This window comes from Rhyacophila brunnea, unplaced genomic scaffold (genome assembly GCF_057557595.1).
Source record: "Rhyacophila brunnea isolate RB1 unplaced genomic scaffold, BYU_Rbru_1.0 scaffold_8, whole genome shotgun sequence".
Taxonomy (NCBI): Eukaryota; Metazoa; Arthropoda; class Insecta; order Trichoptera; family Rhyacophilidae; genus Rhyacophila; species Rhyacophila brunnea.
This window is the reverse complement of record NW_028233350.1, coordinates 27,612,459-27,626,795: the sequence shown is the minus strand read 5'-3', so window position 1 is coordinate 27,626,795 and position 14,337 is coordinate 27,612,459. Positions and strand designations below refer to the sequence as shown.

At 33.2% G+C, this 14,337-nt stretch overlaps 1 protein-coding gene across 1 annotated transcript; it reads left to right on the top strand.

Annotated features, from left to right (window-relative positions):
- The first annotated feature begins 3,607 nt into the window (after positions 1–3,607).
- LOC147064092 (uncharacterized) lies at positions 3,608–13,927 on the top strand. The gene is made up of 7 exons (XM_085958596.1): positions 3,608–4,028; positions 4,241–5,730; positions 9,732–9,982; positions 10,482–10,697; positions 11,211–11,606; positions 12,405–12,797; positions 13,113–13,927. Exons 1-7 carry the CDS (start codon positions 3,788–3,790, stop codon positions 13,204–13,206), a joined length of 3,081 nt encoding a protein of 1,026 aa, XP_085814722.1. The 5' UTR covers positions 3,608–3,787; the 3' UTR covers positions 13,207–13,927.
- Positions 13,928–14,337: the final 410 nt, after the last annotated feature.

The window sequence follows — 14,337 nt, the reverse complement described above, 5'->3', positions numbered from 1 at the left end:
TACCACTGTTTTACGGAGACTGGAAAGTTCAGAGACCAAAGGACTAGCATGTCGCGTCTCTTCGCGACCATTTTGAAACTGAGAGATTCCAGTCTCGCCGTCAGCGAGCCACCATTGAAATACATTAGCTAGATACTGGTTGGAATTTTAGTTTCAGTTCCGTCGGTTTTCAGTTGCTCCGTCAGCTCCGTGAGAGGGGGGCCATACATATCACGATCTCTGACGCGCACTATGCATTTTAGACGTCGTTTTGATGAGATGAATTAAATATAATGCCGCGTCTTCAGCATGCTGGGTTCAAAACAAATAATGCAGCACAAAACAGGCGAGTACACTTGTCACCGAGATGTAAGTATATTTCAGACCGCACCCACTAGTATTTTCAGAAGTCTTTTCTTTGGATGTTAAGTTTTGAAAGAGTTAATGCAAAGGAGTTAAGTCGATTTGAGTGCAAATCTTTTTTGGGTCGCTTCGCATAATATAAGAATAGAATATATAAACGGAATGATGCTTTTATTGAAGTAGACTCATCATGGCCCCACATCCTGAAGCGGGCTCCCAGGCCAGGGTCTTTGGTGGGCCCACTTACCTACCGTTAACGTGAAGGGTAGTGTGATGTTCTATAATAATGTGTCTCAAATTCTACACGTGAATTATCATTTAAGCACCTACCTATATCAATCATCATATGACATCAAATTGCGACGCACAGCCACATTTTTTTTAAAATATTTAATAGCCCCGAAGTAAAGTAGCGCCGCAGGTGACTTATTTTCGCCCGGCAGCCCCTCATATACCCGGGCCCTTAGGCTAGTCTAAGGCTTAGCTTTGTCAACTCCCCTTGTGGGGGCCATGATACTTATATCATAGCTGTCATTTTATTGACATGGTCAATATATCCATTTAGGCACTAGAGCAGTAAATAAATTAACTTTTCTGTTTTTATTTATAATTTAATGATTATTTGTATTTTGTTATAGGTACATACATACCTATATTATATTTTACTTGACTGTAATATTATATTATTATTGTTCCGTGTGGTCTGTTTTAGTGTTTTTATATAAGTACTGACATACCCATGGACTTCCCGTCTTAAATGGGAAGTCGGAAATAAGGTTTTGTAGACCTAAAAAGCGGCTATTGACCTCCTAAGTCAATTAGCGGAGCAGAAAAAACCTATGATCGTATCACTTGGTTATTTAGCGGGATTTTGCTGGTGTGTAAGGGATGAGCGGAAGCAAATAATTAGATATTAAGTATTAGGAATAGTGAAATTGTAATTTACCAGTATGCGATTTAATAATATGCAAGATTTAGACTAAGAATGTACCGTATAGTCGGTGTACAAAAAAACAGCTGGAAACGATTTTCAAATCGATCATAATTCCGCGAGTTCGTAGTTTTCTTTATATCTGCAAACGCAATCCCTTCTGGATTAAGATCACCTATCTTTTGACACCTCAACGAGCTGATCCCGAGAAGTTAATTTTTTTTTTCGGAACATTCGTCTGACAGGTGCAAGGGTGGGGTGAGAAATTTTCAAAAGAATTTAAATGAAAATTTTCCAGAATTTTTTTTTGGAATCAAGTACACCCACTTATATGAAGGAAAACAAAAAAACTACAGCCTTTGGAAATGTCGGTCGTCAAATAAAGTGGAGAAAACGGCGCAGCATTTTGTAAACACATGGGCTCTTAAACGGTATTTTTGGGAATCGACCAATCACAAATTTGCAATGGTCGCTGCGTGCCAAGAAACCGCCCATTTTTTTTAAATAAAACAGTTGTAAATTATCCTTCAAAGGGACATCACGCCCGTTTAATCCAAGTTTCGTGGCCATTCCAAAATTCTCCGGACTCCAAATCCTCATCCAAATACTCCTCCGGGTAAATAAAGAAACGTCACTTTGACACTTGGCTATTTATAAAAAAACATTAATAACTAATAGAATAATTAAATAATAAGTTATAAATAAGTAAATATACTAAACCAGAGGTACTCCAAGTGGGATCCTAAATTTAATTGACTTAACGAAGTTTATTTTAAATAAAATTAACTTTACCCTTTGAAGTTGGAAGCGAAATATACTAAACCAGAGGTACTTCAAGTGGGACCCTAAATTTAATTGACAATATTAACGAAGTTTATTTTAAATAAAATTAACTTTACCCTTTGAAGTTGGAAGCGAAACATACTAAACCAGAGGTACTCCAAGTGGGACCCTAAATTTAATTGACAATATTAACGAAGTTTATTTTAAATAAAATTAACTTTACCCTTTGAAGTTGGAAGCGAAACATATTAAACCAGAGGTACTATAAGTGGTACCCTAAATTTAATTGACAATATTAACGAAGTTTATTTTAAATAAAATTAACTTTAGCTTTTGATGTTGGAAGCGAAGAATATTAAGCTAGAGGTACTCTAAGAGAGAACCTAAATTTAATTGTGAACTATTATCAAGATTGGTAATAAATTTTATCTAATAAATGACATATAGTTATAAATGAAGCATAAAAACTAGGGGCTCACTGAAAGCGGCCCTAACTTTTTGTGGTTTGTGACTATCAAAATAATTGAGAAAACAATGTTAATGTGTATTTGTGTTCTGAATAAACACTAACTCGAAAAGTTTGAGCGTTTTATTACTGGTAATAAAATATAACTATGTTACACACCCGGATATACATAATCAACGAGAACGACTAGAAATGACAAGTAACTAAAAAAAAAGTAAAAAGGAAAAAAAAATTGTACTATCGAGGGGTGCTAAACATCACCACCTGAGTTACCCGACACCCCCTAGATATGTTAGTCCATAATATTTATGTGCGTGTCTCAGTTTATAAAATAAATGCATCAGTAGCTTGATGCTGAGTACCTCCCCTACACGGAAGTACATTGGAACATATATATGTCTGAGAGCGATTGTTTCTCCTAAAGCCGGGAGGCGCTCGAAAAAATTCAAACGTTCGCAATTACTATTTTTATACCGTAAAATTGTCGCTATTGCCGGGGGCGACCGTTGATGCAAAGGTAGGGCAGGGCGTTCGGCTGCTAACCGAAAGGTCGGTGGTTCGAAACCACCCAAGAGCATTATTTTTTCATGTGAAAAAAAATATCTAATATTATGCCATAAATAAACCATACACAATTTTAGATATTTTATAGATAGAAGAATATTTGTTATCGTCAATAATTATTGTTTACTCTAAGCAGGTCTTGATGAATTCTATCATTAACATATTAATAATAAAATGTCAAAATGTTATTTTGCATATTGCAAAAGTGGTCACTCATCCAGGCTGTTACAACATAGTACTTATTGTAACAATTATATCTAAATTATTGGATTTGTTACAATAAGTGTTAATAATTCAATACTTTCCTACCCTATTTAGCTGCCGTTGCGGACCGAAAGCAGGCTTGTGTATAGAACAGACCCGCAGGTGTCAGAATGTAAAAAAAACTATGCCAGAAATAATCGAGTCTAGGGTTCGACAAAGATACCTATCGAATCATCCAATATTGATAAAAAAAGTATCAATATCAGTATGGTATCGGTCAAAAAGTATCAATATTTGTATACACATCCCTACGCGTCATAGATAATGTACGTAAGGCTGCTTCAACTGCGTGTTGATAAGAAACAAGATAACGTCGGAAGATCGTAGTCCCAAGGTTGGGATAAAGTCAAAAAATTGCACTCAATGTGCATAAAATTTGTAACAGCTGGTCATTTGTTAAAGTTTCGCGGTGGCATATAAATCTTTAAAGGGTTTTGATGATACTTAAAATGTGTACACTCGAGTTGGAGAACGACTTAATTAAAGACCGCAGTCGAAATGATGTTATAACAATATCTGACCCTGAAGATGGAGAAATCAACGATGCCAGTGATCTCGAAGACATCACTGACATATCGTCGGAAGAAGAATATTTGTTGAAGGAGAGAATAAAAGTTCTCGAAAACATCAACTTGGCACTAGAAAAAAAAGAAGCCAGGCGTCTGTCACTTATGACTGGTGAGTGCTGTATAATATTGTGTATTGGTCATTTTGGTTAAGGTGTTTTGAGACCAAAAACCAAACCAAAACATAACACAACTTATGTTTAAGTTACTGTAGGTTGTGTTAGGTTTTGGTTTGGTTATTCCTAGATCACAATGAGGATATGGAGTAGGTATCATAAAATTACCAAAATTGTATCCAATACAATATAATACTTTCTATTACAGGTTCCCAGCATGTGAAACCGGCTATAAATTTAGAGTCATTGTCAGAAATTTCTTCCACCACTGAAGACGTAATTGTGAAGAACGATGAAAATACTAAAAGTGAAGTTAAACCTACGAACAAATCCAATAAAAGAAAACGGAAACTACGCCCTCGCTCTGCCATTGTTAACCCCAATGCTAATAAAAAGACTCGCACAAAAGAAACAAAACTTCTCAAAAATGAGTCCTCGTCCAGTGATTCTGATGATGAGACAGCTCACCAAAGACGTAGGTTAAGAAATGCCGTCAGAATATCACCTGTAGTTAAAACACAAAAATCTTCCCTCAAATCAAGACTGTTTTGCATGATAAAAGCTCCTGAAGTCACGCCAAATATTAATCACCCTGACATTATTGACATGGAAAATGCAAACAGTGTAGTCGAACAATTTAAACTGTGCGATGAAGATAAAATACTGTCGTCAACCAAATCTTTACAATATGAAGCGCTTTGCACATCCGATGATGACCCTGAAGTTCTGAGACAGCTGGCTCTCAAATCAAAATCATCTCGCAACCTTAAAAATACTGAACTCAAACTGAATCTTATCGCTGATGTCAAATTTGACGAAATTAATACCAATATCGACAAACATACGACTGACGATGTCGACAGTGATACAGCAGAATTGAGAACGATCGCATTAAAATCGGCCATGCTAAAGAAAGCTATGGCACGGAAAAAGCGACAAAAATATGAAAGGAAGAAACAATTAAAGTTACGGAGATCCATTACGACTACCTTTTCAGATGATGCATTAGAAAAGGCTGTAGATTTTTCTCCTCTGAGAGAGGTAGTAAATGAAGCAGAAACTGATATCGAAGCTGTGGATATGGAAATCAATGATGAGGTAGACGATCACCCTATATATGAAAATAACATACATGACAATTTGGTATATCAGCAACACCCGATGGCGGGCGTGTATGATGATTATCAGTATGGAGAATATTCACCGCAGCCTGATGATCAATATCTCTATAACCACTATTATGACAATAATCTTGTAATTGAACCAGCACAGAATGATAATGATACACTAGAGGAAATCCCAAAAGAACCTATTACTCAAAAAGATGATGATAATGAAGAAGATGAAGAAATGTTAAGAGCTCAACTGTTATCTTCGATGAGCAAGAGTGTCAAAACTTTACCAAAAAAACCGATTGTCAGCCAAGAAAATAAAGAGACCAAGGTCGAAGTCAAAGAAGTAGCGGTCAAACCTGGTGATACAAATTTTGTTATCAAATTAGGAGATTCTGATTTTGACAGTGAATGTGAAACAACAAGAAATTTAATAACAATGCACAACAAGTTGAAGAAACAAGGCGAATTTGAAAAGAATCTTGAGGCTTTCCTTAAAAGTGCAAGATCTAAAGCAGAAAACAAACTGCCACCTGTTCATCAGGATTCCGTTACTATACCCGCTCAAGTAAAACACACTCCTATGGTGAGTAAATGTTTAAGAATAATTATTACAGTATACATACATTAATGATATATACCTTATAGCGCCTGTTACAGTAAACGTGTATGGATTTACTGCACGCAATTTGAAGATTTAGACACGTAGTCGTTGTGTGCTGCTGTTTGACAGGTTGTGAAAATCGGTATACATCAAAATGCTCTGCATAGTGTATTTGGTGTTTTTAACGGCAGGTTCACCATTATTGTTCTGCTGCCCGGGTGCATATGTCGCAAATATCACGTGAAAATTCTAGGCTAAACTTTTTTGATCCATGCATGCAAGTCTTACATATTGGACGATAATACGTACTGCCAGCAGAAAATCCATGGACAACGCGTAACAACAGGTTATTACTTTACAACCGAGATACATTCCTGGAAAGGTAAAGTAAACTGTAAAGTGAAATACCGTATAATAGATCACGTAAACATTAAAATGTCATCAAAAAATATTGAAATGTCAGAAGTTTTAGTTAAAATTGTATTTTATTTTTTTCAAAATCACATTTCATTATTGTTCTCCATCCAGTCAAAATGTTTCCAACAAGTTTTTATGAACAGCATACATATATTTCTACGGACATAGGTACATAATATTAGTATTTTTTTATCAACAGTATCTTTCGGTCATAGATTGATTAAAGTTCGGCAAAACAATAAAATTTTCAGAGATATTTTCAATATAAGTTTCATAATAAGCAATTTTGAAAACAGTGAAACCCCGACTGTGTTTTTGAAAAGACTGGCAGAAAAAAAAATGTGTATACAGTGGAACCCCGATCTACCGTTCTCGCATAAATCGTTTTCCCGCACGGATCGTTAATTTTTGAAAGTCCCGCCAAACACCCATAAGAACAATGTTAAATAATCCCGCATTAACCGTTCCCCGATTAATCGTTTTCCTCAATCTATCGTCTAAATATTGTGGTCCCGTCACAAATATTATCCCGATTGACCGTTTTTGTCGAATATTTTTCATTTCGCTTTCGTAGAATTATTTATGATACATACTATTACAGACCTTCCAGTCGCGTCGCTTTGTTTGCACAGGTCGGTCGAAGCTCAGGCTTGCCTCGCATCTCGTATCATGAATTTTTATAAGCCGCAACTAAAATGCCCCCTATGAAGTAAACTAGAACTGTAGCTGAGAAACTGAAAATAATTCAAGACGTCGAAAAAATCCAGGAGAAAAACGAGATTTTTTTTTAAAAAAATTTGTATATCCCGCATTTATCGTTTTTTTCTAGGGTCCCTTGAAAATCGTAGAATCAGGGTTTCACTGTAGCGGGGAATAAATGTACTATACAATTTTGTTGTGTTCAACACAAAACAACTTTAACAAACAAAACATGCAAAAATGATGTAAATTAGAAGAATGAAAAATGTCAGCAGCAAGTGACTGTAAGGTTGAGTGCTAGAACGTAGTGGTCAGGCGGGCGGTGGCGCGGCAGCGTCGTGCGCATGTGAAATGCTCGTAGACAGTGTTTTTTCTTTTTGGGCATATCACACACGGTTATACGTTTGGGTTGTACGGTGACCGGACAAAACAGAACATGACAAAACAGAACAAGAAAAAACAGAACACGACAAAACAGAACAGCCAGGGGAAAAATGAAACATTAATTTTTGTTGAATCTATTTATTAATTAAATTATATAATACACGAAATACATATACCTACTTATATATAAATATTTTATATTTAAAAAATAAACCAATTTTTAAGTGAAATTATCAAGATATAATATCTATATACTTTCATTTTTTTTACAATACCGTTATTTTGAAAATAATGCATTTTTTTATAAATAGAGTATATAAAATTGTATAATGTAATCACTGCATGTTGGCCATTTGGCGTAAATACCTAAATTTATCTGTTTGATTTTGATAATCATGCACGACTATTGCCACTCGATTACTTCATAGTGTTTATACCTTGAGTGTTTCATACTTTTTCTTTATAACTTCAAGGCGACCTGTATGAGCATTAGCTAATAATAACCGGGGTGCCGGACGAAATCAAAAATCACGAAAAAAATGGTTTTTTGTCTCCTGTAAAAAATAGCGCAATCGTAACACTTATTTTGAATTGCGCAAATTTTACAAGGAAAACAAAAAAAACATTTTTTTGTAGAAAAAATGGGTTTTGGTCTCTCCTGTGAAAAATTGCGCAACCTTAACACTTATTTTGAATTGCGCATATTTTACAAGAGAGTCAAAAAAATCATACATTTTGTAAAAATTTGCTCAATTCAAGATAAGAGTTACGATTGCGCAATTTTTTTTCAGGAGAGACAAAAAAGCATTTTTTTTATCTTTCTTAATTATTTTTCGGGATTTCGGCGTTCGGGATTTCGACCCAAACCCATCCTAAGCTTGCCGGCAACACCGAGTTAAGTTTATTTGCGGCTTTCTAGCGATTAGTAATGCAGAAATTAGGTATATAATTTGATTTATTATGGCGTATTGAAAATCTCTGCTAGTAAAAATCTATCAACACAATAGAGATAGGACAATTTCAATATTAAATTTATATTTTTCCTGAAATGTCATAGTTATATTTATCGTTGTTCTGTTTTGTCACTGTTCTGTTTTGTCATGTTCTGTTTTGTCACTGTTTTGTTTTGTCATGTTCTGTTTTGTCTTGTTCTGTTTTGTCACCGAACCGGGTTGTACACGCCACTGCCGTCCTGCTGCCCGCCCGACCACTGTGGCCAAGCACTAAGCGCACATACATGGTTAATTAACTGGTCGATCAACAATTGAGTAGTTACAACTATTATGTTGTTTGTATATTGCCAATTTTTAAATGTGTTTAGTCACTAATTTTTGACCGTTCACGTCCTGCCACGTGCATTACATCACTATTTTTAAATGAATGTGCGCAATAACATTCGAGCCAAAATGGAGAATTACTAAAGTAAAAGATTGCCCACCACGTTTTACGAACTTGTACATTTAGCCATATCTGTAAAAAAGGAATGCGCATATTATGCACTAAATCAATCGCGCTGTATATTTGGCCTTGGACACGGCAGGCGTATTTATAAAAAGAAATGCACTTATGCATTTGGAACTTAAAATTTTGACGATTGCCGTGCATTCATATATTTTCGTTCATGCATAAAAAATTGAATGTGTTAAAATAAATTAAATTTTGAATTTCAGACGTAAATTACGGGAAATAAAAATGTAAAACCGGGAATAAAATGTACTGAAATAAAATGGCATTGCCAAAATTACACGCAAATAACGGGAAAACATGAATTCCGGGCACTTAAAATCGAGGTTCGACATTAGTTTTTATTATGCAGACCCTGATTTCTGTACCTACATTGATGGATGTCTACATTTATCTAGTGTATGTACATCATGGCCCCCACACATATCGCTAAGGTTAAGGGCAGTGTGATTTTCTACATTAGTGTTCCCTAAATGGAATTCCCTAATCGGACTCCAGGGCTGCAAGGTAAAATTAAGGGCGTTCCGTGTATTTTTAGCGATTTTTAGTATTTCTAAATAAATCCACTTGAATTATTCAGTTGTCGGCACTCTGTATTCTATTATGAAGCACTGATCATGACTCCTCTTTGTGCCAGTCAAGTAACATGCAACCTTTCAATATAATTGATATATAGCCATTTTTATTAGTCTGGAAACAAACTAAAAAATAATTTTAATTAATTTCTACACGTGAATTATCATTTAACTGTATCAATCATCATATCACATCGAATTTCATCACATAGCCACATATTTGTAAATGTTAATAATCTTCAAGTAAAGTAGCGCCCGCAGGAGACTTTTTTTACTATTAGAGCAAATTTGTGATGTGTGTTTATCTCACTCAACTGGTCGACCTGCCACACCGGGCCCCCAGTCTAGAGCCCTGTCAGCTCTTGGCTCTTGTGGCAGCCATGATACATACTCTTATTATATGTGATTTTTTCCACCCAATTAATTATGTATTTGAATTTTTAGGCTGTCAAACATTTACCTGAATCCGATCAACAAGAATACAGGAAATTAATAAAAAGAATGGCGGAACTGGACAAAGTTCGGCAAGCCCGACAATTGGTCCTTGAAAACTCAATAAAAATATCACAACTCAACAAAAAACTTCCATCTTCGGAATCCATTGATGGGAAAAATATTCTGATTGAAATGTCAAATATACTACATTCAACCACTAATACTCAAGCTATATCGGAACAGCAAATAGCCATTTCTAGGTTGTATTTTTACAATTTTAAATGTTTCATTAATTTCTGTTTCTGTATGTTGAATTGTCATGTACATATAAAGTTAACCATGAAACGATTTTACCAAATTGTATGCAAGTACAGTAAAATCCCGTTAATTCGACAGAAAATCGAAAAAAAAATTACAAATTGCAAAATGTGTGGCAAAAAAACAGTAAAACTCGAAAAAATTATTATTCGAAATCACTGTACTTAAATAGATTTTATGAATTTTCGCAATAATTTTGATTTGCTGCGAATTTTTAATTAACCGTGTTCTTATTACATTTTTACTGTAATATTTTGCAATTTATATTACGTGCAATGTTTAATTACTTTGTTAAGGATTACAACCACCAACAAAAGACTGTCTATCATAATTCTATGGTAATATTTTTGAATCATCAAAACAAAACTGTATTATTGCAAAACAAGACTAGCTAACTATCATGTTCAATTTCTTGTGTGTTAACACCCTAGTTTTATTTAGGCAAAAAATATCAAGTCAGACGAATATGCTGGAGTCGTTGACGAAAGAAGGCAAAACCCTGCAGCAGAAAACTGAATTGCTCGCCATTCAATTTCGTGCCGTCGCGGCTTCCTTACAATCCTCCAGGGCTGCCCTCTCACAAAACCAACACAAGGTGCACGCAGCCAACCGCAATTTAATGCGTCTTAGAAAACAACATCAAGTCCTACTCACTAGGTACAATGTTTTCGTCTTTATTTCATTGAACTTAAAAAAACATCTTGATTTAATGATTGAGAAGCATCGGATTTGTTCACAATAAAATCCAGCAAGTAAAATTGCAAGCAATCAAATTAAATAAAAATTTTGGTTAATATTCATCGCTTATGTTATATGTCATGCACATATCAGTTTAATAATTTAAAATAATTTAATGACTCCATATGAAAAGGTCAAAATAATACAGATTAAGTATTCATATTAATTTTTACAAAACACTACATATTCCCATATGTTAACTCTATTTCCCTACTAAATATTATAAATGTTTTTTAAATCTAACAAGTCAGTATGTTCCTAATTTTTACATGTGACTGAAATGTTGAAAAATAAATTATCTACTTCAGGAAGATGCTGGATTTCTTCTGTCTTCATCCGGTGCTTCTAGATTACATACCAACATCTTTAGTCTTTATACATATTTACATCCTATAAGTACTGTAATTTTTAAAAGTTTTACATTTCTTTTAGGTCCAAAAGTCATTCCATTAAACGTGGTTCATATTTCTCTAATATTAAATTTACCAAGAATACTTTACTGAACGATTCATCGTTTAAGCAAAAAAGTATTTCCGCCGAATCGACTAAACATATTGCGAATCTAGAAAAAAATGTGTCCAAATTGGTTCTTGATAATAATAAAAATTCGCAAATTGCAAGACTGATTGGAAGTGATAAAATTACAAATATACCTAAAGAGAATCAAAAGACTAAAATTTCTGTTGATCATATCAATAATCATAGAACACTAACGCAAGAGGTCACCCGATCAAAAGACAACAAAAAATCTTGTTTACAAAATATGACTGATATATCAAAAGAAGAAACACAACTGCCTATATGTAATATTGAAGTGAAAGATTGTAGGTATGTGTATGATTTTTGTCTATCTTTATGTTTACTTTCAATACATTACATATTATTATCATTAGCTGTTACATATCATGTATATCGATTGATTTTCTAATCAACCTTTACTTTAATAATAATGGTACATAGATATTATTTCTTGCTTATTTTAAACTTTTGACCATAAAAATATAATAAGATATAATATGGAACTAATAATCTATTTCATTTTAAATAGGATTTTTTATTCAATGAATAAATATACAAGACTTTAAAATATGGCATTCTTTGTTAATCAATATTATAATTATTATATTATTATTTCCTAAAAAAAATACATAAATTTGGAATAACACCTCAGAAACATTGTTTATTTATTCATTATTTAAATATTTGGAACTTGAACCCACACGGTGGTGCCTCACCAATTTAGAAATAACACACGTCAGTTGCATATTGTTTGGTATATTTCGGTTTGATTAATGATCACTTCAACAGCTTAACTCATTTAGTGCTGACAACGCGGCTGGCGCGTTTGCATTTGTTGGCCATTAGATATAATTAACATGATATTTAAATGTGATAATTAAATATTAATTAACATGTCAGCAGTGATTGTGTTATGGTAAAGTCCCATATGGTACAAATAATTTTTCTAATAAGTTTGTTTCTGGGGTTTCCAAATTATGATAAATTCGGCAAACACCTTTCAAATTAAAATATTTTCAGTTAAATTTGTGATTGTAATCCAATAATAATGTATATTCCTTTAATATTATGTAGCTATTTAGTATTTATATTGAAAAATCTTAACAGTCTTTTAGTGAAATCACCAGAGATATCCGAAGAGAAATTGCTCGATGTTATTGAAGAAAATACTAAAAAATCAAAAGTTGTCGTAAAACCTATAGAGGACAAATTTAAAACAAAACGAAATGTCATAATCGATGATAAGATGTGTGACGATAAACAAATAATTATTTCATCGTTAACCGTTGAAGACGAAAGTAAAAACAATTCCAATGAAGATAGTCTGAGAAAAGATGAAAATATTTTGGGAAACACGGGAACAGAAGGGTACTCATTAAATCTACGAATATCTTCCATACACACTGTACCGCCTTCTAACGATTCTCAACTAGCCGTATCATCCAAAAACTGCCATTCAGTTGAAGATTACAAATCACCGTTACAATTTTTACATCATAGGTAAGGATCTCAAGTATTATTATCATTTTAAGTATTATCGGCTATTTTTGATTGACTTATCAATTTCACATTTTGTTTGATAATATTATGTATGTGGTGGTAGTAGATTATTATTAAGAATTTAATAAAAGCAAAGCAGTATATTAATTAGTATTTATTGCTAAATCATAAATTGTTTTGTGTACTAAACTAAATTACGTATTATGACAACTAAGCAAATCTTCAAAATTGCCTTATTTTCTTGCATAAATGACATGATATAAATCCATACATAGCGTAGAAACTATGAACCCATGCTTTATTTTTTATTTACAGTTCAGCTGCTGATATCCAGGCAATATTCTGTCCATTTGAAGTTGACGGTAGTTGCAACGATCCGGAATGTAAATACTATCACCCAAAAATTTGAGTCTGTCGTGCACGTATAGCCGACATTAATTTTATTAAAGTTTCCTGTGATATACTCTTATGTTTACCATGATATATTAACATTATAATAATTATATACAATCTATCCGATGACTTTATCGACGGATTTCAAAAACAAACGGAACAATAACATGGTAATGAATACGAGGATACCAAATCTACGTATGAGATTATAATATTTAAACGAACATGACATATTCGATTACTATTAACCTTATATTACCAACATATACCTAAAAAAAAAATTTGAGCTTATTATTTAAGATAAGATGGATATCTTGAAAAAAATTGATGTTAGGTATATTAATTAATAGGGCCTTTTTAATTTTTTACATATTATTTATTCTAGAAGACTTTATGAAGTGCATACTTGTCAAAATGATCAAAATTAAGAGTTCGTCATTTATCTATTTTTTTTTCTTATTTCATAATAAATAAAATGTTTTCTGTGCTTTTAGACAGTTAGCTTTCGTCTAATGTGTGAGTCATCATTCTCCATCTTCAAGACATGCTCAGCGGTAAGTAATATTATTATAGTGTATTTCAGTAAGTGTATGAGTGCACAAATAGTATTGAATCGGTGTGACTATGACTTTGAAGCACGGCGTCTACTGTCTATTACTTTCGATTATTATTATTATATCCTTTTAATGTATATACTTTATCCATAATACATACCAATAAAATATTTCTGAAATATTGATCAGTCTTTTAATTTATCACAGACCCTTTCTTGGATTTATTTGCCAGATAAAAAAAACCCCTTTCATTAGTGTTACAACTATGATTTTTTTTATATATACGATTACTATGAAAAAAAAATGCAAACGATACAGAATAACAAACTATAAAGATAAATACACTACCAGTTAATTCAAGTTTTTACTCTCATAATATCACAGCGAGCGGAGTAAACAAGATTAGAACAGCAGATCACTTACTCCGACAGTCCCTACGTAAACTCGGACATCTACAAAAACAATTTTACGGATCCAGTAATAAAGTAAAAATTCTCTGAACTTCATTTTTTTATTACTGGACACCTGAGTATTATAAAGACTATTCGCAGTTTATTTACGCATTATTACATTGCTGGTTAATTATATACTTT

Bases quoted from the DNA above. Each gene is read 5' to 3' on its own strand.
- LOC147064092 (XM_085958596.1), top strand. From the start codon at position 3,788: ATGATACTTAAAATGTGTACACTCGAGTTGGAGAACGACTTAATTAAA. The intron at 10,698-11,210 runs GTACAATGTTTT...CATTTCTTTTAG, and splicing joins CATCAAGTCCTACTCACTAG to GTCCAAAAGTCATTCCATTA. The intron at 12,798-13,112 runs GTAAGGATCTCA...TTTTATTTACAG, and splicing joins TTACAATTTTTACATCATAG to TTCAGCTGCTGATATCCAGG.